General features: G+C 54.1%; 1 protein-coding gene across 2 annotated transcripts in view; it reads left to right on the top strand.

Moving 5' to 3' along the window:
* The window catches only part of RGS3 (regulator of G protein signaling 3), an 83263-nt gene that overhangs the window by 36166 nt on the left and 21109 nt on the right, over positions 1-25988 (top strand). For both annotated transcript variants that reach the window (XM_082067560.1, XM_082067561.1), the window contains 3 exons: positions 3464-3575; positions 9674-9714; positions 22098-22220. In XM_082067560.1, coding sequence (XP_081923686.1) covers positions 3464-3575; positions 9674-9714; positions 22098-22220 — 276 coding nt within the window. The remainder of the gene's footprint in view (positions 1-3463; positions 3576-9673; positions 9715-22097; positions 22221-25988) is intronic.

The raw sequence follows: 25988 nt of genomic DNA, 5'->3' as shown, positions 1-25988 counted from the left end.
TTCCCAAAGCCCTGAGGTACCTTCGCAGTGGGGGTCGTACTCGCTCCCTTCTCACCTCTCAGGTTTGCCCTGACCCATCCTGTGTCGCTGGTGCTCCACTGCAGGTGACAATTGCAAACTCCTGCTGTGACCCCAATGGGGTGCACGGGTGAGCAGGAGAGGACGGGCTTAAGAGGAGAGGTGACTATTCTTAATACTGAATGTGAAGGTACTTTGGATGCAAGGTTTAATTTCTGGGCACCTTTTCACGTTTTAGTGACTGTATTTTGCTTTCCAAGGTGTGGTTATCGCTTCCCTGTCCCTGCTGTTGGGGCTCTGCAGCAGTCTCAGCGTTGATCTCCCGATCCTGGGGGAGCACACTGACCCACTGCTCTCCACCTTCCCTCCTGGCCCTCGTTTTCTCTTGTTTGCTTTTAGGAAACACTTTAAACATTCCCCTTCCTTGTGTAACAGTGTTTTTCCAGTCATATTCTGTAGTTAGTCAAATCTATGAGTGTAAGAGGCTTTGCTGTTTGCTGTGGTGCAGAGCACACCCAGATGAACAGTGTCCAAGACATCGGTGTTGCTTCTGTAAACACTTTTCTTTTTTACCCCTGTAAAATCCATCCCCCCCTCAAAATGTCTGTGTGACAGCGGCCCGGTGGCCCTGGGCACTCTGGTGCTCACACCGGTGTGCCTGTCTCTGTCTGCATAGGAGACCTTTCATCAGGCCACTTGTTCTATTTCTGATTTTGGGGTAGGAAATCAGTTCTGGGAAACACACGAAGATACTCTGGTTCTCCAAGGAGCAACTCTGGTGGATTCTCTGTCGTGCCTGGATGAATTCAGACACCGTGTTTTCTTTTTCGTTTGCTCTTTTGCTTTTATGAGCCCTGTGAGTTTTCAGGGTTGGTACCAGATCTGTTTGCCAAGGGCTGTTAGAGGCGTGTTGCAGCTTGTCCGCAGTGCGATGGCAACTTGAGCTCTGGCTTTCTCTCTCCAGCCCTCCCTGGGCTTCACGGCGCTGGGCTGCTCTTATAGAATCACAGAATCATTTTGGTTGGAAGAGAATCTCAAGATCGAGTCCAACCAGAACCCACCCCAGCACTAACCCATGTCCCTGAGAACCTCATGTCCATCTGTCCAACCCTCCAGGGATGGTGACTCCAGCACTGCCCTGGGCAGCCTGTTCCAATGCCCCACAGCCCTTTGGGGAAGAAATTGTTCCCCAGATCCAACCTCAACCTCCCCTGGCGCAACTTGAGGCTGTTTCCTCTTGTTCTAAGGCCCTGGCTGTGCAGGTGGAAGGGACACCCTCTTTTTCTTCCCCAATCAGCAGAGGAACTTCTATAAACACTGTGTGGAGCTGCTCTGAAATCAGGACTCTTTCTGGAAGCAGCATCTAATAGATGCTCTTACAAAACCCGCACTGGCTGTGCTTTTATGTTCTCTGCATCCTGAACTCAATCAGTCCCATCTTCCCATAAAAGCACAATGTTACAGAATCCTGGACTGGTTGGCGCTGAAGGGACCTCTGGAGATCACCTAATCCATCCCACCTGCTAAATACCCTGTATATACTCTCTAAATTCCCTGCAAATACTCTTTGTGTGTTTCTGTTTCCGTAATTCCCTAATTAAATCTACTTGCTTTTGAATTGATATTTTATTTCCTGCTGATCCTTCTAATCTTTTTTCTACCCTTTAAACTTCCATGTGTATTAGATCTTCACTTTCCTCCATTTCCAGCATGACCACTTGCTGATCGTGCTTTGATCTCCTTCACTTTGCTGACTTGTTATTCTCAAAATCCATGAACGTCCCTTCTTTAAAGCTGAGAGACTTAGGATGGCACCAGACATGTCCCAGAAAAGGTACCTTTTGGAACAAGATGGGCATGGAGGAAACTTTATTGTACAGTTTGTACTTCATTATTCTTTGTATTAATAATAGGGTCAGAAGTAATGTAGAGGATGAATGTGGGCACTGGGTAAACAGTCTGTTGTGAGCCAAGGAGGGGGTTTTCCAAATAATATAGAGAAAAACAGACACTCCCTGCTTTCATTGTCAATTAAAGCTACTCTAGTAGCTCTGTGCTTATTAAAAATCCCACAAAAATGAATTTGCACAGCAGGGAGAAATCTTGTGGCAAGGGCTTGATTTTGGTTTCCAAAGCAGACACTGCTGCCCTGACATGAGACTCCCCACCCTGCGATAAACTGTTACCCCATGACATGTGTCCATCGGCTGCTGGGCATGGGGACAAACTGCCCTGGCAGCGCGTCCCCGTGAGCGGTGACTCAGTCCCTGTCCTGAGCAAAGTCACCTCCCAGAGTGTGACTCGGTGGCGGCAGCAGTGCCAGCTCCCCGTAAGCCCCTGGGATGCTGGGCTGTTCTCTGACTTTTGCGAAAGGGTTGCCAAAAGGCCATGAAAACCTTTGTTGCTGTTGCTTAGTGTTGCAAAGTGGCTTTCCCTCCGCTGAGGAGGCTTTTGGGAGCATCCTGAGGAGCGGTGGAAAGCGGCCCCGTGCTCACACGCTGCTCCTGTGCTGAGAGCGGCGCGTGGTTTGGCAGTAGCGCAGAACATCCAGCATCCGCCGTGCCCACCAGTGCGGGGCAGCCCCTTCCCGGCATCTCCTGAGCATCCTCTCCTGACTTCTGCCGGGCTCAGCCCTCAGCCGCTGGCACAGCGATTGCGCTGGACTGCGCCCCTCCGACAGGCTGCTGGGTCAGAAACTCCCTCTTCTTGTTTTAAAGATCACACTGATCCATTCTGATTGAACCAGGGACCTCGGGCAAGAGGCAGAAGCAGAACAAAACCTACATTTTGAGTTGTGAGCACTCGCCTCTGCCCCGGAGAAGCTCCCGGCTGCCGTGACACTCGGGTCACAGCTCGAGCACAGAGCTGGGCAGGCGCTCGGTTCGGTTTTTGCATTTCACCCATCAATGTGGTTTAAAGGTGTCAAGCTTGTTCCCTGCAGCTGCCCTTGTGGGTGCTGCTGCTGTAAAAGCCAAACTGTTGTTTTCTCAAGGGAGCACTGAGAACAGTGAGAAGCTCCTGAGTGTGTTCAGGGAGATCACGTTTGCCTTTAGGCTGCGACTTCTCCAGTGCGCTGGGATTAGTTGGCAACTTATTCCCTCCTCCCAATCCTCTGATTTATAATTTATGTAAGTGGGAAGTGACATGAGAGAGCAGAGGGTGTGTTTGCGTGGCGTTAAACTGTCGGGCAGGTTTATCCCTCTTGTCACGGGACTCCACAAGCCTCAGCAGGCGCCTGCCAAGTGGACGAAACCTTGTCCGGAGGTGCTGGGAGCGCCCTGCAGGGTGTAGCAGCACCCAGCCCCTTGGGGAAGAGATGCCTGGGCTGCCTGGCACAGCTGGTGCATCTCCCCAGGGTAAAGGACCTTTCCAGGACACTGTCTTGGTGCCAAGAGGTGAATTCCTTAAATTCCTCACAGCTTCTTCGCTGCTCTTGTGCTTCCAGGTGACCCTCTTTGTCTACTCCGACCTGCTGCTTTTCACCAAGGAGGACGAGCCCGGGCGCTGCAACGTGCTGAGGAACCCTCTCTACCTGCAGAGCGTCCAGCTCCAGGAAGGTGAGTGTCTGCAGCAGCACCTGGAGACATTTGGGGCATTTTTGGGGCCTCTGGCCATAAAGGTTTCTGGCCAGCAGCAGGCGAGCACCCCACTATCCCATTGTGTGTAACAGCACTGTCCAGCTGGTGCTGCCAGATCATCCTTCCTTGGGGTACAGGGCCAGCATCACCTTTCCCATCCTTGTGTTAACAGCTTTGTCCCTTGGGACACCTCGGGGTGCTCAGCATCGCTTTTCAGGGGTTTTTGGGTGCATCTCGGGGGTTTTGGGCTGGTGTTCCCCAGGGTCTTGCTGCGCCAGGCTGTTCCTGTTGCTGGTGTCACTGTGCCCACCGCAGGGGCTGGTTGAGACTGAGAAAAGGAAGTGAAGTCTTGAGGTTTCTTGCCTTGAGAGTTCAGAGGTTGTCTTCAAGGCTGAGCCCTACCGACCTTTACTTTGCTATTTCTCCCTTCAGCCGCCCACAGTTTTCCCCCACGCACACCCCGAGCGAACAGTGGCCGTGGGGAGGCTGAGGACCGTCCCTTGCTCTCTGCACCTTGGCTGGGTTTTCACATCCAGCGAGCGCTCAGGGAGGGCTCCCAGGGCAGGGGGATGATTTATTATGAAATCAGTTATTTCAAGTTGAAATGCGGATGCTGTATGAGAGATGTCCTTTAGCTACTCAGGGTCAAAAGAGGAATGAATGAATTGCTCTGCACATCCTATTTGCTACGGTGGAGCCACTTCAGGGCCCTGGACCCAGTCCCACCTTGTTCTTTCTTTGGTGAGGACGCTTTTTGGCTACAGGCTTGTTCCGTGCAGTTGCCTGACTGTGTGAGCATGGGGCTGGTGTCCTGGCTGCTTCTGGAGCCCAGTGGTGGATGTCGCTGGACTGGGACCCTGCCTGGGAAATTGTGATTAGATAGAAGGAAACGCTTTTCTGTGGTGAGGTTGCTCAAATGTTATGTTGCCCAGAGAGGCTGTGGGATCTCCATCCCTGGAGGTATTCAGGACTCGGGTGGGCATGGTCCTGAGCACCCTGGTCTGGGTGCTGTGGGTCAGGGCTTGGACTAGGGACCACCAGAGCCCCTCCAATGTGAATTACTCTGTAGCTGTATCAACTGACATCTTTATGCAGTCCCATGGCCCTGACCAAAAGGGATGAATCCAGATCTGGGCTGCTTCTCCAAAGGGATCATTTTCTGGATGAACTTTGCCACATCCCATGACTTTTCCCGGCTGAGCTGTGAGCTCTGTGGATGAGCTGCATCTTTCCACGTGCCCCACATTGTTGCGAGCCTCAGGGCTGGGCATCTGCAGTGCTGTGTTGGACACCACGGGCTGCCTGTCAGTTGGTATTTCCCATTTCCAACAACATTTCTGCTCCCAGATCAATTCACTGACCTATTTGGTGGGTGCGGAAACACGGCGAGGCAGACGAGGTGCCAGGGCATGAGCCGTGCAGAGAGCCCTTTGAAGCTTCCCTGGGGTTTGTTGAGCTTGTTCTCAGGGCTGCTTATTTCTAAGAAACGGACAAAATAAATTGTTCTTCATTGAAGTGCTCGTTGGTCGGTGCTCGCTCCGGGAACACGCACGCGTGTGCCGCCCCGCCTGCTCTCCAAGGCTGTCGGATAAGCCTGCGCAAAGGTCTGTTTGCAGCTCAGCTCAGGAATGTTCCTCATAACCTCGGGCAGAGCAGTTGGGTTTTGTGAGCGGTTTTCTGCCGCTTATTTCCTTGTTACCATAATGACTCGCCTGGCTCACATCTGGAACTGCTTAACAAGCCTGTCCGAAGGGGATATTTGTCTCTGCAGTGCCGAATCGCCCCCATACACCGGGAATCCAGCGCGGGGGGTTTGCAGGCAGCTCACCCTCCTGGGCTGGGCAGAGCTGCTTCAAAGGTGGGTGGAACGAGCAAAAAGATGTCTGTCCCTTTTGGCAAAGAGTTTCATTTGGTCTCCGAAAGAACTGAATGGCACATTAATAGGAACAGGCGTATTGCTGAGTATAACAATTGAGACATCTCCGGTACACTGAAGACCATTGTGATGTTTCCTGTTTCTGCCGCTCACCGCACTGTGCGAAAGCAAATCAGTATAATCTGCTTTACAATGCTCTGTCTTCCTGCTTTAGAAGCCCGGCATGGCTGATGAGCAGCACGCCGGCCAGCGTTTCCAGCGTGGCAGGGCTGGCTTCCTCACTAAAGACTGTGGGAATTTCCAGGCGGAGGTTGGCGCCGCGCTGGGATCCTGCCCCTGGGTGGGTGCGAACAGCTTTGGGACAGGGAAGAGCACTCTGCTCCTGTTGTGCAGCTGGGATGAGGATCCAGGGGCTGTAAACCCCGTCCCCAGCTGGGATCCTGCAGACAAGCACTTTTCATGTGCTGTTTCTTGCGGCAGTTGGCCCCGAGATAGTCAGGTGCCCAGAGTGTGATTTATGGGGCTTCTGCCCCACAATGGCTTCTCCCCACTGCCCCAGGGGTGCTGGGAGGTACCCTGGGCTTGCACCCTCCCTGGGGACATGCGCCACAGAGGGTGACAGCCTTGTCCCCGCTCAGGAGCCATGTCTGGATGTGCACAAGTGGCTTTTTCTGTCCCTGTGCGCCCAGGTCCTGCAGCACCCTGCACTGTGAGCTCCTCTTTGGGTGCCCAAAGCAGTTGCATCCTTGCTGAGCAGATGCGAGGGGCTGGGGATGAAGGTACCTGCCCTCACCATGGGCGTTGTCACTGTCCCCTGGGCCGTGCAAGGAGACTGTGGAAAGAAGCAGGACCATCTCTCTTTTCCCATCTTTTTGACCCAACACCCAGGGTGCACCACCCAAATCCTGCAAGCAGGGGGTGTTCTGGGGTGACCCGGGGAGGGGGCAGAGCCGGGGCAGTGCTAAAAGCTGCTGTTGTGCCGGGAGCTGTGCAAGCACCAGCCCCACGTGTCAGCGTGGGTGTGCAGGATGAGGCTTGGCCAGCACAGGGGACGTGTCCCCACAAAACTCACACTCTCCTCTTGTCTGTGCCAACGGGTCAAGTTACGCTGAAAGAGAAGCCAGTCCCCATCACAAAGCATCAGGAAGAGTTTAAATATCTTAAAGTGAGTTTTTTTTTTTTTTACTGCTGCTTATTTCCTTTCAGCATTTCACTCAGTTTGGCTGAGAGTGTGTGCAGTTCAGCTGTCAGGAGAGGTGCAGGTGTAGCGCTGGTGAGGAACGGAGCCCTGGGTCAGCGCGGGCGGCTGCTGCTTTCGCTGCACGAGGTTGTGCCTCTCCCCTGGCCGTTGGTCACTCGTGGCTCTGGTCCGCGGTGCAGGAGGTGAGCAGCACGCTCTGGAACACAGCAGGCTGACCCTCTGGAAGAAATCCCGTCAAACCTGGTTTGTGCTGAAATCTGCACTCAGGTCTGTCTGTTCTGGCTCTGCCTTCACTCTCCTGCCTTGCTGGAGACTGGCACTGGCCAAACACGCTGCTGGGCTGGGCAGCCAGGCTCTTGTTTTCTCTCTGCAGGCAGTTATGGGTAGAAAATGGGATTTCAGTGGTTCCTTAGCCTGGGTTGGCTCCCTGTTTGTGCATCCCATGGGCACTGGGCTGCTTGGCCATGTGCAGCGGTGAGCCCTGCAGCGGACAGGAGCTGCTGGCGGTGGAGGCTGCCAATGCCAAGATTTGTAGCTCAATGGAGTGGAATTTGGAAGGGAACTTAATTCTGATGGTTTGGGGCTTTGTCAGGATCACAAAAGGAGTAAAGAGAGACCCAATAGAACCGGGGTCATTCCCAGGGCCGTCACACTGCGATGTCACTTTTCTTTGCTGAGGGTACCTGTCTCTAGAGGGTGATGTGTTCAGCTTGGGAACATTGGATTAAAGTTGGATTTCTGGAGGAAAAGCGACTGAGACGTGTTGGTTGTCTGCAGTTTGCTTTGCAAGGCAGCCTGGAGAGCTTTGCTCCTGGTGCGGGGAGGAGCAGAGAGCCCAGTTGAGAGGATGAGGTGGTTTTTGTACCGCTGACCCTGTGGGACATAGAAGCAGCAGAAGGGGATTGGGGACTCATGGTTTGCTGGCAGCAGGACCAGATCCTGCCCCCAAAACCTCCCTCGAGGGGAGAAGCACCGATTGAGGGGCTCCCATGGGGAGGCTTTGGCTACTCAAGGAAAACGTTCCGTGCTGGTCCTGCTGGGATTTACAGATGCGTGTGCTGGAGAGCTCGGGCAGAGCCGTGGAGAGCGATGGATGGTTGCTCTGGTGCAGAGGTGGGACACAGGCTCCCAGACGGGCGGTTCAGTGAGTGCTCTCGGGGTCCAGCACCACTCCTGTGCTGGAAGGGGAGATTGGGGAGCAGTGCTGGAGCCCTAGGGCCAGGCTGCTTCCCAAGCCTCATGTCGCTCAGGGTGGAGTAGAGCGAAGCTCCTGAAAATAGAGGGCTCCTGATCCATGGCATCTGCAGGAACGCTCCTGCTGGGGCTGGGCTGCAGCACCCTGGTGTGTCCTGTGTCCCCATGGTGATGTTCCAGCCCGTTTTCTGCAACGTACACTAAAAACGAAGCTGGCAGCGGAGGCCTGTGCTCCCCGAAAGGGCAGCGGGAAGGGGACGTCCTGCAAGTGGCTCCAGGCCATTGCGCTTCTTTCCTGGGTTTCACATTACCATGCAGTGAGTCAAGAGGCATCCCAGGCCCCCAATGGGTCACAGCTCTTATCTCGACATTTGGGCTGCTGCCTGCAGCAGAAGAATTGCTGTCCCCAGGGAACAGGGTGTTTCCACCGCTGCACAGAGCCTGTTCGCATCGTTAGCGCGGCTCCGGCTGTTGAAGTGAAGCAGAGCTTGTGCTGACACCACCTTGAATAGGATCTGCGGCTGTGCCCAGGCTGCAGGGCTGATCTCATGGCAGAGATAACGACATTAAAAGGGTTATGAAAGCTGCGTGCTACCAAGGGCGAAGCTGGCGCAGGGCATGCTTGTGTGAAGCAGTGAGCTGGTTCCAGGAGATGGCATGTGAGTTGGAGTGACCCTGTGGCAGCTTCATAGAGTCACAGCATGGTTTGGGTTGAAGGGACCTTCCCAGCTCCCCCAGTGCCCCCCCTGCCATGAGCAGGGACATCTTCACCAGCTCAGGTTGCTCAGAGCCCCGTCCAGCCTGGCCTGGGATGTCTCCAGGGATGGTTCATCCACCACCCCTCTGGCCAACCTGGGCCAGGCTCTCGCCACCCTTGTGTCCTCCTGCGAGGCTGATCTGTGCCAGGAGCTGGCTTCCCTTGTGGCTGGGGACAATTATGTCTCACCAGCAGGGATCGAAGATGAGGACAAATCTTCAGGAATGCCTTTTTGTTGGGCACAGGGAATGCCAGGCCTGCAGTAACCAGCCTGGTGGGGCAGCTGGAGGGTACCACATCCCCTGGGACAGCTGGCAGCAGGATAGTGAGCTGACCTGGGCTGCTCATGGGCGACATGGGTCGCAGTGTTGGTCATTGCTTTGCCTCCAGCAAGTGCAGGTCCCTTGGCTGGGTCTCCAGATCGGTGCCAGGCTGGTGGTAGCTTGGGGGGTTTGTCCTCAGCCCAACAGAGCCGGTTGAGCTCCACAGCACCCTGGGATGCTGCTCCATCTCCCTGGAGAGACACTGACCCCAAATGTGACCCCGGCCATGGGCACTGATGGAGGCTGGGACAGATGGCCCTAGACAGAGCTACCACCAGCCCTACCAAAGGCTGGGAGGGACCGAGGACGCCGGGACGGGAGCTGCTCTGCTCAGAGCTCAGCATCCGCAGAGCTGCGATGTGGAGAGACCCAGCCCTGTGCCCAGGATGGCTGGTTGGACTCTGCGGCACCCCTGCCGCTCCCAGGAAGGAATCGGGGTTCACATACCGGGGCAGGTCGGGCAGAAGAGCCCGTGTGAGGCCTCTGGATGAAACAAACCTTCGTGCGAACGGACAGACCCAAAAGAGAACCCGCGATGGCGCAGCAAGCCCACGCAGGACGCCGGGGCCCCGCAGATGCGGCACACAGCACTGCCTGGTCACAGCCTGGTACTGCGGGATGACAACAATAAATATTCATTAATCGCTGCCTCTCGGTCAGTTCCTCTGCCAGTGTCTTTCCTTGCACTTGTAGCTTAATTTTTATGCTGTTTTTTCTTCTTTATAGGTTCAGAAGATCGGAAGTTCTGCATCCTTTACCTCGCAGAGGTGAGTGCTGCTGTTTTGCAAAATAACTTTCTAGTGGGAGCTGAACATGTGCTGACAACTCTGATCCTTTCTGCTGGGGCAAGGACCACTGAACAGGCTGATTTTAACTGCCTTTTTAACTAATTTGCTAGAGGTCTGGAAAGGACTGCAGCCAGAATTCTGTCTGTAGCCAGAATGTATTAAGAAGCTGCTGAAAGGAGCTGGTGAACAGGGAGGCTGAGCAGCACGGAGCCAGGGTCGCTTTTCCTCCTCCCCACCCCCGGCGCAGTAGGTGGATCTTCCTCCCTACATCTCATTTTCGATTCATCTTGGGGTTCTTTCACCTGGGGGCAGATTTCCTTGCTGCTTGTTTAGTCTTTATGTTTTAGGCATCTTGCTTTTCTTGTATTCAAGCAGCCAGGCTTGAAGCCCTCAAATAAAATCAGGAAGCTCAATTTAAAAGACATATAATTGTAGCTCTAAAAACACACGTGGCCGGTGCGTGGCTAAATGCTCTAAACAGATTTGTGATCACTTAGACATTGGCACAGTTACTTTTGTGTCATGAAGCAGCCAAGGAGACTGCAAAATTGGTTTGTGGTGACTGGACCTCCTTAATCATTGAATGCTGCAGCTTTCTTTTCCTTTTCCAGTGACTTTACGGTGTTCCTGGTTTCAAGGCCTTGTATTCTCAGGGTGGAAATTTGGATTTGTGAAAGATTCCCCAGGGCACAGAGGAGAGAGGCAAACGTTGCTCAGCAGCACCGCCAAATAATAAGCTATTGTGAAAGTTGGATGCAAACGTTCAGAATAAGAAAGTTATTCACCTTGAGTGGCTGGGATTCGGGCCAAGGCACGACTCACTGCGTACCCATGGGCCGAGGAGTTCCCTCTCGCCTTTCCCTCTTGTTCCTTCCTTGTCCCCTGTGTTTCTTGCCGGGGCGGTGGGGCAGGAGCTGCATCACGTCAGACTCGCGTGATCTCTCCCTGCCCGGCCGATCCTGTGCCGTCACTCGGAGACGCTGTGATGGGTGTTGGGCAGCGACACCCGGCAGCGGGGTGAGGCATTCCGGCGTTTTCTCCTGCATTTGGAGCCTGACATTGAATTTAGAAGCTTTGGGCTGAGTAGAAGTGACTGAAAGAGAACTGGCTGCGATTCATGAGATCTTGAGAAGTGAAGACTTGTCTTTGTCAAGATGAAGTGCTGAGCGTTCTTCTGATGGGCTTAAATGGCTCTCACAGCTCTGGTGACCGAAGTCTGTGGCATCCACTGCAGCTGGAGTGTAGTAGCCGTATAGAAAATGTGAAACATTTGCTTTACAATGCATATGCTCCCCCATAGAGGACAGTAGGTCTGGACTGGCCACACTTCCAGACTTCTGCAAACCCCTTTTTGTTCTGTCTGTCCGCCCAGGGTATTTTGGAGCAGGTTGCAAGTGGAGAAGGAGCTTCCCGTGTGTCTGCCACAGCCCTGTACCCCAGGAGCAGCTGCTCACACGCTGCGGTGCCAGCCCGTGGCTTTCAGGTGACATCAGGGCAGCCCCCCACTCAAAGCCGAGCAGGATGTTCCCTCCTGCACCCCCCAGAACTGCTGGTGCCGGTGTCTGCACTGAGCTGGGGAGATCAGGCCGATGGGAGATCCTGCCTGCGGGTAGGAGGTGATTCTCCAGCTGGGTTTTTGTTGCAATGAAAGGAGAAAGCGGCTTTTCTGTGAGTACGTAGCACAGGTAGAAACAGCTTCGAGGGCAAGGGGACAGTTGCACTTGGAGCCATAAGTCTTGTCAGACTGTCCGGCAATGGGCAATTTTGGTTCAAAAGGGAAGCTGAGGCACAGAGAGGGGGACATGGCTGTGAGTCGGCAGCGAGGACGGTGCTTCCCGACTTCCCCACGGCTCTTCTGGGAAACGGGGACCTGCAAGTCCCAGTCCTGAGGGGGGACCAGGCTGCAGGGACACAGGCCGGTGGTTAAAGCGTGAGAGCAGATATGTCTGACTTCTGCAGTGCAGGGTTTGTGTGACTTAATGATCTGTCCTCGGTGGAGACTGACCTCAAGTGAACAGCGATAGGCTCTGAGATGCTGGGATACTGCCATGGGTGCCAGTCTGGGAGCTTTTAAGCATCTTTTTCTTGCAGGGAAGCTCAGAAGAGAGTCGCCTTCAGGTCATATATCTTTTATTCTTTGTGTTTGCTTTTTGGGAGCAAAGCTTTAGTTACAGGGTTGTGGGGGCGTCACCAGGAGGTTTTAAGCCCTGGCAGCCTGTGGCAAGGAGGGGACGGTCCCTCTCAAGCCATTATTGCATGCTGGCTGCACACAGGGATGTTGCGGGGGCTTAGATGCTGGTGGGAGCATCTGTTGGGGGTGTTTGGGTTATATTTGCAGCGGGGTATATTCAAGGCATGGCCTGCTGTCAAATGACAGCTGGGATTTGGGCCCACTGAAATGGAATTCTTGTGTTTCAGTGGGGCTGTTGGGGGTCTCTGGGCCAGCCCAGCGTGACTCTCCCCATTGCCCGATGGACGTGATGTCCCAGCTGTGTCACCTCCTGCCCTGGTACAAGGCTCATCCTCCTTCCCGACTATGGGAACCAGAGGGTTTCCCCTCAAGGATGGCTTCCCAGACAGAGGGGCTGGCTGTGCTTTGGGGCTGAGCTCAGGCTGGGGGGGCTTGGGGGACACCCCTGGTGGGGTGCTGGCCTGGGGACACTCCTGGTGCCATTGGGGTTCTACTGGCAGCTGTGACTGTCCCACTGCTTGCTCCCCAGTTGAAGAAGGACAAGGAATTACTGGAGAGAGTCCAGTGGAGGGACACAAAGATGCTGAGGGGTCTGGAGCATCTTCCTGATGAGGAGACACTGAGAGAGCTGGGGCTGTCCAGCTGGAGAAGCTGAGAGGGATGTGATCAATGGGATCAATATCTCTGGGCGGGTGTCAGAGGATGGACCAGACTCTGTTCAGTGGTGCCCAACGCCAGGGTGAGGGGCAACGGGCACAGACTGAAACACAGGAGGCTCCATGTGAACATGAGCAGAAACTTGTTTGCTGGGAGGTGCCGGAGCCTGGCCCAGGCTGCCCAGAGCGGGTGTGGAGTCTCCTTCTCTGAGACATTCAAACCCCCTGGGCCCACCTGTGTGATCTGCTCTGTGACCCTGCGTGAGCAGGGCTGGGCTGGGGATCTACAGAGGTCCCTGCAACCCAGCCAGGCTGGGATTCTGTCTGCTGTGGCAGCTAAGAAAGCTTTGTGTAAGGATGCATTAGGGAGGGATGAGCATGTGGACGTGGCTCTTTTTCTCCTGTGTCACCCTGAGAGGTCTCTCCCCTGTCCTGCTCTATCCCTGGCTTTGTCACTGGCAGTTTACCCCACTGGGAGCCTTTTCTGCCTCAGCTCCACCGCTTGGTCCTCTCTGGTGTGGAGACGATGGGTCTGGGGGGGTTTAGTGGTCATTATCCAAGCTCTTCTGTCCCCATGACATGGGCAGACACATCCCTTGCGCTGCCGTGATGGGGCTGGGAGGTTGGTAGAAGCTCTTGTACCGCGGTCTCTTACCCACAAATCATCTGCTATGAGCAGTTAATGTATTTAGAGCTGCTGCAAGTTGAAAGGGAGCCCACGGGGCCGGGCTGGCTGCATTTGCTGCGGGAACAGCTCTTTGCCAAAGCCTTCAGCTGCCGTCTCCTGCTCCTGCTCATCTGGAAGGTTTGTGAGTAATGTTCTGACCCATAAGGTCACATTTTTGTGTTTGGATCTGGCGTGATCCTATGTAGAAGTGTGTTTAAATGACTGTGAGTTGCTTAATTTATTTTAAACAAGAAAGAAAATTCCAACCTTCAGGGAAACTGGAGTGTCATAAAAAAGATACTGCTGGTCATCTTGTCTAATCACGTGGAAATAAATCACTCCACAGAGTTTAAGTCCTGTGCATTCTGGTTATTTACAGTTGGAGAGCAAACAGTAATCTTTATAGCCTGGTGTAGCAGAAGGGACGTTTATTTTACAGGCTCTTCAGAATATGAAATGCACTGTTTGGAGGTCCTGAGTGGACGTGGCCCCGATCCTGGTGGCACATGTGGCCTCCTGGAAGGAAAGGGGTAAATCGAGGTTAGTGTTGGAAAGAATGCAGCAATAGTGAAGGTTCCCCACTGAGGTGTCTGTTCCTTATGGTGGTCGTGGGGTAACTGCGATAGTCACAGTGCATAAACCAGCCAGGATTTTGGAAGTGAAGGTGCAACGTTTTGATCTGAGGAATGTGTGTGTTCCTGGGACCTTGTCTCATCTGTGTGTTTGCCACCTGGAATGGGAAAAAGTGCTGCCAATGCTTGCAAACCTGGTTTAGTCTGTTTCACTTCAGTATCTCAAATCCAAATGAAACAGTTTAAAGTCAGTTGTTCAGGCTTCACCTGTGAAAGCTTTGGGCTGATTCAGCTTGAACCCGTGTTTCTGCACCCCAGAGAATATGGGGTGTGGGGGTTTGGCCACGTTTCCCCCCACCCCTTCCCTGCAGGGCACAGACACTCCTGTGATGTAAAACCTTTGCTGTGTGGTGGGAATCGGTGGCCTCACCAGGAACCAGCCCGGCGACAGGAATGTGGTCCAGGGCTGAATTCACACCCTCCCGGCTCCGGAAATATCCTACTGATAGGAAACTGCAGATCAGTGGTTTATTGCATTGTAAGAAGTTTGTGATTCCAACCCAACATCTTCAGACTGAATTGACTTCGAAATCAAATAGCGCAGTAAGTTTTTCATTTGAAAAGCGCTAGCAACATTGATCTTACTCTCTGGAAGTTTTAATCTGCAGACATGGGAGTTTCTTTGGGGAACTGTTCCAACAGAAAATGTTTCCAGTAGCAACTCCTTGGCCTGCTGTGATGGGAACACTCGCAGACTGTAGTGAATTGATGCTTTACCTTGGAGATGTGCATCCGAACTCTGTGCGGGAGATCCTCCAGACAGGTGTCAGAGAAGTGACGCTGTCCCCTGTTGTCCCCCCTTGTCCCATGCCCTGGCTCTCTGCAGACCCATCCCTGCATCCTTGAGCTGTGTCCTGGCTGTTGCCAAGGCTGTGATTTGAACAAATGTTCTTTAAAATGCACCATTGCTGTAGTGAGGGACGATATTGTAGCTTGTATAAATGTGCTTGACTCCATAGTCTTCACTTGGTCCGTAACAGAATTAATTGCCTGAAGTGTTCTTTGCAACTCCCAGGGCTGAGTGTGACTAATTGAATGCTCTTAGCAATGTGGCATTGCCCGTTTCTGTTCTGCAGGAAAAGAGGGAGGAGAACCGAGGTTCCCATCTCCGTACAGGGGATGTGAGTGCTGGAAAATCAGTTTACAGAGGATGTTAAGGCTCAGGGACACACTGTGGCTTGGTGGACATTGTGCATCTAGGTAATTTTTGAAGTCAGCTGTTCTGGATGTGTCATCTGAAGAGTTTGCAAGGAGCTTTTTTGGGGCTCTGTCCTGGCAGATCTAGAGGACACTGAGGTGGATGGTTTGGTGATAGGAAACGGGGCAAAAGGACAGACCAGGAGCTGACATCAAACCTGCCCAACCACGTGAACACCTAAGGTGAATTGTTTTAGTAAAGACCTTAAAGTAATTATTAATAAAGAGTACAGATGGAGCACAGCTAGAGCAAATGTCCTCCCAGGCACTTGGCTTGATGTGACACAACATTTGGCCTGAAAACCTAGAAAGATAGGAAATTGCTGTGGTGCTTAATAAAGAGTTAAAAGCTCTGGTCTGAAACCTCAACATCATCATTTGTGAGTATCGCTCTGCTTGGGAAGCCTTGGCTCTTGTTTAATTGCAAAATCATCGTTGACATGGTAGAAAACAGCAACTCGTGGCTGATTAAGTGTGCGTATGACTTGAAAATTGGAGAAGTAGGAGATAAGGAGGGTAGGTCAGTGACAGAGCGGTGAGGGTTCGTTGGTAAGGTGGGTGAAAGCTGATGATGTGTTTTCATGTGATGGTGGGGAAAAGAGAAATGATACGCACAGCTCTGCGAGGGTCAGAAGTGACTGATAAAACCTTGTTGCGGGAAGGAAAATCAGCAGCCACGAGCTCCTGCAGCGGGAAGACACCATCAGTGATGACAGAAGTGTGGGATTCAGTCAAATTTCCCATTCCTTTGTTCTCTGACCTCAAAGTGACAGCCAGCAGACTTGCATTTTGTGTTGGATTTGTTTCCAGCAGTAAACGGGATGGTTTTGGCAGGGGACCAAAGCAAAGGAAGTTGTTCCCTTTTCCCGTTTCCCAGCATTCAGGAAGATCTGCTGCCCTGGGCCGGGCTCTGCTGTTGTGGTTTCCCGACCCCAGCCCGGTTACTCCGCTCCCTGTGAGATGTCTGATCCCTCCTTTGCAAATGCTCCATTGATACTTTGGTTCTTAAGCACAGGAGAATACCCACAAAATGCAGTGGTGAAAAGGCCAGTTTAGAGACATGAGCTTAGAAAAACCTCAAGGCTGGGAATGAGACGTGGAGCCACGAGTTGTGCCCGGATCTGGCCCCAAAGCCAGGAGGGTTTAACTGCAAAAAAAACGTGGTGATTTAGGAGTCCCCCAACCTCACTCTGACACAAAATCCTGAATTTTGTGCTCTGACAGTCCCCGCGGATGCCAGAGCACTGTAGGGTGGAGGTGCAGGGGGTTTGGAACTCCTGGTAAGAGAAAATCAAGCGTCAGCTGCATCGGGTGCTGTGTGCGGGTGGGAGGAGGTGGAAGAGAGAAGCCTGTGTCTGTGAAGTGGACTGCGTGCTGTGTTGAAATTGTATCTCAATTTCTTCTAATGTGTAATAGGGAAATAGATAATATTTGTCAGATCTGTGGGCTGTTAGTTGTCAGATGGGCTCATCCTGCCGCAGCAGCTGAAAGATCCTCTGGGCTGTGGTGGAGACGGCACCGCAGACAAGGCTGGAAGTGTCGGGATCGGTCAAGTAGAGCAAAATCCAGACACAGCCCTGCTGCTCTCACCAGTTTCATTACCTGGATTTGAAGGTCACAGAGACCACGAAGTCTCTTCCTCTGCTTTCCTCTTGCTGCTCCCACTCCTGTCCAGCCTGGGTGCTCCTTCTCCCCGAGCTGTGCCACTGGTGCTGCTCAGGAGATGTCACCAAATGAAAAATCCTTTCCTGCTCTCTGATATTTGCTTTGCTTCCTGTGTGTCTTGCCAGCAGTGGCTTATTTCTGGGATGCTGAGAGGTTCACTGGGCAGGGCTGTGTTGGGTTCACCGCTATGGGTCACCCAGCTGAGGTAAAAGCTGGATGCTCCATCTGCACACGCCGAATCCCTCTGCCATCACACCTGCAGCAATAGCTTTGCTCTTTCCTGAAGAGAGGTTTCCATTTTCCTCCATCCAAAGAATGCTTGGTTCCAGGCCCTGGATTTCTCTGTGTGTGATGTCAAGAAGTCTGAGCTGCAGCCTGTGCAGCCTGTTGCCAGATGAACCACTTAAGGACAACCTGCAGCCTTGCAAAACCAGACCGAGCCCTGTGTCCTCCTTGGCTGCTCCAAAGCAGGTAGAATTGGTTCTTCAGGCTGGCTTTTCCTCCTGGAGGCTCAGCACCCCCCAGGCTGTGACGTGATGCTCCCATGGAATCACTCCTTCTCCTTCTCTCTCCTTAGCAGCAGCATCAAAGTGCAACAGGGGCAACTGGCCTGGGGTGAGCTGGAGTCACTGGTGTCTCCACACCCCAAAGTGGCAGCTCCGCTTTGCTGTCTTGGTGCTTCTCCCAGTCCATGGGTGTCTGTAGGACAAGGAAAACCCATTTCCAAAGAGCCAGCCGTGGGTGTCTCAAGAAAGGATGGGCACATCTATCCTTCACCTTCATCTAAAGAGTCTCCCTGGTCTGAAAACAACCCAGCCAGCAAGGATCTGTGCTTCTCCGTGGAGGTTGCTGTGCCCTTCTGTGCACAGCATCAACCACCCATGAGATTCCGTCACCTTTTGGCCATCCCAGCTTTCAATAGGACCCCTGCTGGTACTGCCAGGGTTTGCTTTTTGAGCAGCACCAGCATGCCCAGCCATCCAAAATCCACAGGAAGAGCCGTGGTGCCCATGGCCCCCCCGCACAGCTTCACACAGGAGCAAACTGAACTTTCTCATCAGACCTTGCTCGGCGGGTTATGAAATAACCAGCCAGTGGTTGCCTGTGTTTTGTGCACAGGATATTCCCAGGGCTTGCTGTTTCGCCGGTGGAAGGTTTGCTCTGCGATTTAAAAGCTATTGTAGTCTGGAGCCTGTTTCCGAGGTACTTCCCCTCTGGGATCTCTGTGGGGTTTGGCCACGGACCAACGGTGAGTGTTGGAGGCCGGGGGAGAGCTGGGCTGTGAGCCCTGGCCCTGAACCGCTGCCCGAGAAACCCTGCGGAGGAAAATGTGAATTTCTCCAGGGTGGGTGTCTACACAGGAGGCTCCATGTGAACATGAGCAGAAACTTGTTTGCTGGGAGGTGCCAGAGCCTGGCCCAGGCTGCCCAGAGCGGGTGTGGAGTCTCCTTCTCTGAGACATTCAAACCGCCTGGACCCACCTGTGTGATCTGCTCTGTGACCCTGCGTGAGCAGGGCTGGGCTGGGGATCTGCAGAGGTCTCTGCAACCCCAACCAGGCTGTGAAAGGAGCAGAAGTGCATCCCCTGGTCTGCGGGGGGAACATCCACCCAAGGACCTGACCACCCCTGGGCACACGCCTGCGAGGACGAGCTGGGGAGGCGGCAGCGAGACGAGAGCAGCCCCAGGCTGGGCTGCTCACTGAGCTCGAGGCTTTGGAGGCAGCAGGCTGAGTTTGGCTCATGGTTATTACTATGTCTTGGCTTTGCAGTGGCGTGTGAAGCCACACTTGTGTGCCAGATGCTGTGGTGCTGGGTCCTGCACAGCAGGACGTGGCTGCAGTGTTGGGTGTTGGTGTGTGGGGTTATGGTCCCTCCTGCACTGTGGTGCTGTTCTCCAGGAGGTCCCTGGCTGACTGATGGGCTACAGGCCCAACAGTCCCCCTTGGGCTGGTGTCTGTTGGGGTGACCAGGAGCTCTCCCTGACCTGTCACCTGCCCATGGGTGCTGTTGGGCTTGGGTCTCACCCTGGGGGAGCATCTGCGGAGCTGAGCTTTTCCCATGGAGCAAAAGGGACCTTTTCCTGCGGATAAACCCGGGCTGTACCAGGGCCCATTAGGGGCTCCTGTTGGCTTTTTGGGCCTCCTCTGTGACACACACCCTGTGTTTTCCTCCTGTCAGCATGGGTCATAAGTGTCATAGAATGTCACAGGCAGCCCCAACCTAGGCTCTTGTGCTGCTGCAGGGTCCGGCGCGGAGCCGCAGGCTCACCAGGGCCTCCCGCGCCAGCCGGCACCCAGCACCCGCAATAACATGTTGTTTCAAGCGCTGGGCGAAGGCAGTCAGAAAGCAACTGGCAGCCACTTCAGTCGCTCGCTTTATCTGGTCGCAAACGCCCCCTTCACGCCATCTGCATCCTCCTTTCCCAGCACTGCGAGATTAAGCCCTGTTTTCTCTTTGTAAATATTGGCAGGCGAAGCGGCAGCCTCCCTGAAGGAAAACAATAGCGGGGAGGCCGGTTCCCAGAGCCATTCCAAGCGAGGAGCGTGCGCAGGGCCCGGCGTCCACCGGCTGCTGCTGCAGCCTTGGTGCTCGGTCCCCTGGCCGGGACTGGGCTCAGGGCACACGTGTCACCGGTGGAGCTTTATCCCATGTATCAGTCTGTCCTTCCCCCATCTGCCCTCTGTCTGTCTGCATCCCGAAGGGCTTTGCAAACAAGAGCCTGTGCTGTAGAGGCAACTGGTGTGCGCTCAGCCCACAACACACAGTTGCACGTTATTTGTGGGGAGCAGGTTGATGGAAAAGGGAGAAACAGAACTTTTCCATTGGGAAATGTGTTGGAGAGGTTGAATATCACTGTGAAGGAATAAAATGCTGAGATCGCCGCTGCTGTAGCGCAGAAATGATAGTAAAATATGTACAGATTGGATAAATGCAATTTTGGCCGCTCATGTGCCCCCTCAATACCCAGGACACACATAGGGGTGGTGACTTTCTCCTCTGCCGTTGGACCAGAGGGCCATCTCCTCTCCTGGCTTTAATATTCCCAGGGGGTGGGGGCCGGGCAGCCTCACCAGCTGAGCCTGGGCGGGAGGGAGGGGGCACTTTGCTCTCAATAGCATCGCTTGATGCTCAATTCAATCAAAGAGATGGGGACTGTAATCGAATCAGCAAGGGGCTGCAGAGTGGGGGTAGGTGAGCTGTGCATCCGTCACGAGCCAAGGGGATATGAGATGCCCTTGGAATTGTTTTCAGCCTCGCTCGCGGGAGCTGCAGCGTGTGTGGTGGTCATGGCACTGGGCTCCTCGCAGCTGCGCTGGGATCTTTTAGGCTCTGCTGAGCCCTTGCTGTCATTCACTTCTGGCCCTGAGTGTCAGTGGGGAAATGGCAGTGTGGATTTCCAGCCCAGTACATCGGTTCTCGTCCTCTCCTCCCAAAGCAAAAACGCTGAGGTCCCTTCCCAGGGACCGGTGGGTATCGCAGTGGTAGAGGCTGGAGATCTGCTGGCACGGGGCTGGGGGAGACCGAGACGTCTGTGGTGGGGAACAGCCCTGTGACGCTCCGGGGGATGCTCAGAGCATCACTGCAGCTCAGAGTCTGGGGGCGAGAGGAGCCCCATTGCCTTGTGTCCCTGAATCACAAACCCCTGTTCCATTTTGATAGGGATCTGTAAGCCTGAGCCTGCAGTTTCATAGAACCATCATTCTTGTTGAAAAAGACCCTCAAGATCGTAGAGTCCAACTGTTAACCCAGCCCTGGCACTGCCCCATGTCCTGAGAACCTCATGTCTGTCTGTCCAACCCTCCAGGGATGGTGACTCCAGCACTGCCCTGGGCAGCCTGTTCCAATGCCCCACAGCCTTTTGGGGAAGAAATTGTTCCCCCGATCCAACCTCAACCTCCCCTGGCGCAACTTGAGGCCGTTTCCTCTGCTCCTGGCGCTTGTTCCTGGGGAGCAGAGCCCGACCCCCCCTGGCTCCAAGCTCCTTTCAGGCAGTTCAGAGATCAGAAGGTCTCCCCTCAGCTCCTGTTCTCCAGCTGAACCCCCCAGTTGGATGTTTAAGCCTGATTCTGCTGTGGGAATAGATGTTGTGATGTCCAGACATCAGAAAGATCAAACCTTCTCGTTCCTGGAAGTCTCCTTGGAGGGTCAAAGATCTGAAGTTAAGATCTCTTTTTCTAGAGGTGACGTGGGAGGTTCGTTTATTTACTGCTTTCATAGGGATTTTGGATTAAATGTGAATGAATTAGCATCCAATGAAAATAGTGGTTTAAATGATGTGATGAAAAAGCGTTTCCCTTTTTGGTTGTATTGTGACTTTGGAGTCACAAAGCTGCAAGTTCCTTAGTTCTTTCTGACCTTTCTGGGAAAAACAGGCTCTGGGAGACCTGCCCTTCTGGAAGGAAATCCTAGGGGGAAATGAAAGGCCTTTGTCATGCCGGTTAGTGGAAGAGTCTTTTTTCCTTTGCACTTCTGTCCTAAAGCTCTGCTTGCCTTTTATTTTGATTTCCTATCTGGCCACAGAAGGAGATGATCCAGTCATGGGCGTTTCTAGACTTTTTCTGAAGCAAAACCTGCAAAATCACAGTAGGCAGCAAATGTTACTAATGCTTAATTCATAGCACAAGAGATGAGCGGTTTAAGGGCTGGGAGACGCGGAGAAAACTTGGTCAGAAGGCTTCTTAAATTAAGGGGATTTGGCCCAAAGAAAACCGGTCCAAGAGGAGCAGGTCCATGTCACAAGGGTGTGCGCAGGGACGGGCTGGGGCTCAGCTGGGTGAATTCCCATTGTTTCTCTGAATTCCTTCCTCACCACACGTTGCTCACAATGTGTGACCAGAGCTGGAGCATCACCCTCAGAACAGCCCCGGCTGCTCTAAGCGAGGAGCAGCAGAGCCAAGGCCGGGCTGGGGCTTCTCCTGAGCTCTGCCTTGTCCCACCCGCCCAGCCCAAAGGTGCTTGTTTGCATCGGTTCATGCTCCGGCGCCTCGTTACTGTTTGCGTACAGCAAAGAGCAATTTCCATCCTCTAAATTAGCTTAATAGACACGTTTCCGTTTCCACTGTGGTGGCAGAGGGTGCAGAACTGCTGGTGCTCTGCCTGTGCCTCGCTGCTTGTTAAACCAAAACTCAGCTGCTCTGCACTGCAGCCGCCTCTCGCCCTCTGCCACTCTGTAGCTGATTTCCCATCTATTTTGCTTTCTCATGCCCGGAGCGCAGGACACCGGTGCGAGCTCTCCTGTCCTCCTGACATTCATCTGATACAGCGTGTTGGAAGCAAGTAGTTTGCAAACAAAGCCGGGGCCTGCGACACACAGCTAATGACCTTCTCTCTGCCTGTGTTTCCTTTACGTCAGAAGTCGGAGTGCTTATTAAGTTTGGAGGCTTACTCCCAGGAGCAGAAGAAGAGGATCTGCTGGTGTCTAGCTGAGAACATCACCAAGCAGCAACATCCGGCACCGGCTCCTACAGAGAACAAGGTAAGGGACGTGTGGGAGCTCAAAAACCCCGCTCAGAGTCCTGCAAGGCTCTGCTTGCAGCAAGGGCTTTGCTCCGGTGATGCTCCTGCTGCGTGAGCTGCTCCAGGGGCTGTTTTTTTGCCGGGTGACGAGTGAGTTTGTATTTGGGCGCTGCTGTGTCTGCAGCTTCCTGCCCTGCTCGGGGAAGCAGTTATTGCGTTTGCATCCCGGAGCCCAGGCAGACTCCAGAGAGCCGCTTCTGACGCCTCCCAGCATCTGTCTTTGGATAGCTGAGGCCACCAGCCCAGTGCACAGCCCTCCCGAGAGCGCGGCTCTGGGGCAGGACGGGATGCAGGGCGAGAGGTTCAGACCGTGATCTCTGGGTCTTGAGTGAAAGGCTGAGGTCATGGGAGCAGCGGTGCGAAGATTTGCCCCTTCTGTGCACTCAGATGGGCTCAGGTGTTTGATCTGGACCCCACACATGGCCTGAAGCACAGCAAGGTTGTCTCATGAGTGCTGGTTTTTGTACCTAGCGAAGCAGCACCAGCACTTGTCCCACGCCGAAGAGCTTCAGCCTGACCCAGAGCACAGTTTCAGCAGCACTGGCAGGAGAAATGTGCGCATGGAGCGGGTTTGGAGGGCTGTCGGGTGCATCTACACTGTGTGGATGTGGTTAATACCTCCTGTCTGCCTGGCTTTGGGGCTGGGGCTGCCACCACCGAGCTGTTTGGGACGGTGGAATGTGTGTTGGAATCATCCTGTCCCCCAGGGGTTGGCTTTGGACCGTCTGCTCTGGGACGAGAGAGAAACACTGTGCTGAGTGTGGAAGGAGCTTTAAGTGAGGCACATGGGGGCCCCGGGGGTAAAACCACCCCGATACATGCCCTCGGCTGGTGCGTGGTGGTGCAGCAGCTCCTGCCCCGGTCGCTGTTGGGTTTGGCCTCGGTGCGGTGGGTCTGGCTGGATGCAGGTGACGGTCACCGTACGCGTGGCAGGAGCTGGCGGCTGCGCTGCGACGTGGCTTTTGCTCTGCACGTCCCAAACTGGGTCAGCGCAAACATCTCCGCAGGAGACAGAGCCTCCAGATTCCTTTTGCTGCACGTTTCAGACAAACTAAAATAGCAACAAGATACAAAGCCTGAGAACTAACCCAGCCTCTGGAAATGCAAATAGCCCAGGGCAGCGCATTCAATGAGGGGACAAGACTCTGCCACGTCTCCTGTTACCCTGTGATGCATCTTGCTGGCAGGACACAGTGCCGGGGCAGGGGGTCCTGGACAGCTCAGCATGGGGGGTGTGCCATGGGGCTTGGTGGGGCTCTGCTCTCGGTGGGGGCATCCTCTGGGACAAAGCTTTGCAGGGCCACGTTCAAATCTGAGCATCTAAAGCCTTAAAGGGGAGATCTTGGCAGCTCCCCATCACGACAGGTGCTGTGGTTTGGGTTTTTGCGTGATGTTGCTGTTTGCCCTCCCCACCCCAGTCTCATTGTTCATGGCAGGGTGTGGGATTAGCTCTTCGCTGACTTACAAACCCTATGGCTCAAAGCAAAGCCCTGAAGAGTGTCTGCTCCCTGTGCTGTTGCAGGTACTGGCCACTGGACATGTGAAAAAAATACTCTAGAAGCCAGCACAGACCTTTCAAAGGCTTTTCTGTGCCTCAGTGTCAAGGGGGTGCTCCTTGGGTGCAGCAGAGCCAGCGTGGGCCCTCCAAGGCTGTGATAAGTGGGTTTTGTCTCAGCTTGCCCAAGCTGGCAGAGATCCCACTGGTGGGATATGGGACTGAGAGGGGGACAAAAGGAGCATTAAAGCAACCACCAGGCACTTAATTGAGTTTATAGCACCATTTCCCATCCCACCAAGGAATAAACTGCCCAGGATGCAGTTTTAAAGGCGAGGATGCTGGGAGCAGGGTGGGCGGCTGCCCCGGGGCTGCCGGGACCAGTCTGCGCCGCAGCTGGTGTGTCGGGGCAGACATCCCTGGGGATGTCGGTGCAGCGGGAGCTGGGAAAATCAGTGGCTTTTTGTAAGGGAGAAGTGATCCATTAGCTTCGCTTGTTGCTTACAAGTCATTTGATACTGGGGCTATTTGAGGAAACAGAACAGTGTCTGTGCTCTGCGAACAGACAAATTAAGCTCAAAATACCAGTCTCGGCATGGCCAATTTCTGCTCCAAACAAGAATTTGTTTTGCGAAGCCTTCAGAACTGCTCCAACTTGGCAAGACAGCTCATCGCCCTGCGACGGGCGCCCAGCCGAGGGTCTGCAGGCTTTGCCGTGCGACGGGAGCAACGGGCCGGTGCAGCCGCGGTGCCAGGCACAGATGTGCCATGTGCCAGCTGTGCGCTGGAGCTGGAAAGAGGGACAATGTCTGAGCAGAGAGCAGCTCCTTCTGCCAGCTGGGAATGGCTCTGCCTTCCACACGCTAACGCTGCTGTTAATGCCTTCCCCGAGTCCTTCTCAGAACAAGTGGCCTGCGATGGGGCAGAGGATCCCCAGTGGGGATCGTGTCTAGAAAGGAGGGGCTGAACTGGCCGCTCTGGAGCTTGTGTGGTGCCAGCTTGTTGGAGCTGTGGGAAATCAGTCGAATTTGTGGCTTTGGGATGGCACCTCTTGCTTTCCGCTCCCCTGGGCCGTGCCCGGGTAGGGCAGCTCGGGGACGTGGCTCTGCAGAGCGGTCGCTGCCACCGGCAGCAGCTCCTGGGAGGACAGTGACACGGCTGCTGCTTCCAGAGCAACTGCTGTTAGAGCAAAGCTGCTGGTTTCTGGGAGACACAAGCATATGGTGCGTGTAGCATCAACTTCAGGGGCACAGGAGGAGAAAGTTCTGAGGGATACGGCTGTGATGGTCCAGATGTGCTCCCAGTGGGATTTTCCTGCCAGGGTCAGTGCAGGAGGAGCTCTGGGATCACCGTGGTCCAGCTCTGCAGCCCGGTTGTCCCACAGACACGGTGGCAGTGGGGCTCTGGTGGCTTCCTTGCTGCCACTATAAGACTTGCCTGAACTTCACGGAGTGACAAACCCGTCCTGCCCGCAGCAGCAGGTCACAGGAGCCGTTCTGTGGCTGTTTTCTCCATCTGCAGAGCCGTCCCCCCCTCGTCCTCAGGTCTGGGTCTGCCCTAGGAAGCTGCTCCCTGAGCAAGGATCTGTAAAACACATCACAAGGGTGACCCAGCCTGGTGACAAACGTCCCCAAACGAGGAGGCGTGGAGCCTGGAGGTGGGCTGGGCTGCTGAGGAACCGCAGCGGCAGCAATGTGATTATAGCGAGAGCAGCTTTATGAATTAATTGAGTTAGCGAGGCTGCCTCCTTGGGCAAATAATGACCATTTGCACAGAGCATGGTGCTTTTTTTAACCTTGCATCGCTGCACTGGTCCTGTTACCAGCCCGGCTCCGCGATGAATTGCATTAGCAGTATTGAAGAGATGGCAAATGCAGAGCAGGGAAGGACGCGGCTCCGGGGGCTGGAGCTGCCCCAGCTGGCTCGGCTGCCCAGCAGAAATTAGCAGCACGACATCCTGATTGTAACGAACCTGCCACCACCATCTGATTCTCACTGCTTGTTTCTTTGTGTCTTCCACACTCAGAACGGCTGATTGCTCTTCCTTCTGCCTCCGTGACCTGAGATCACTGCGGGGATGATGGCTGGCTGTGTCTGAAAGATGTAGAATATCTTTAAGCTAAAGAACGATGGACACTTTGTGGCGCGGACTTTGGGCCGTGGGAGTCCAGGACGGGCGCTCCTCTTGTTTCCCAAGGGAGGTGGTGGATCCTCAGCACTTTCAAAGCCGGT

This window comes from Streptopelia decaocto (assembly GCF_964273445.1).
Source record: "Streptopelia decaocto genome assembly, chromosome: 17".
NCBI classification, from domain to species: Eukaryota; Metazoa; Chordata; class Aves; order Columbiformes; family Columbidae; genus Streptopelia; species Streptopelia decaocto.
The sequence above is the reverse complement of the archived record's forward strand: the minus strand, read 5'-3'. Positions and strand labels throughout refer to the sequence as shown.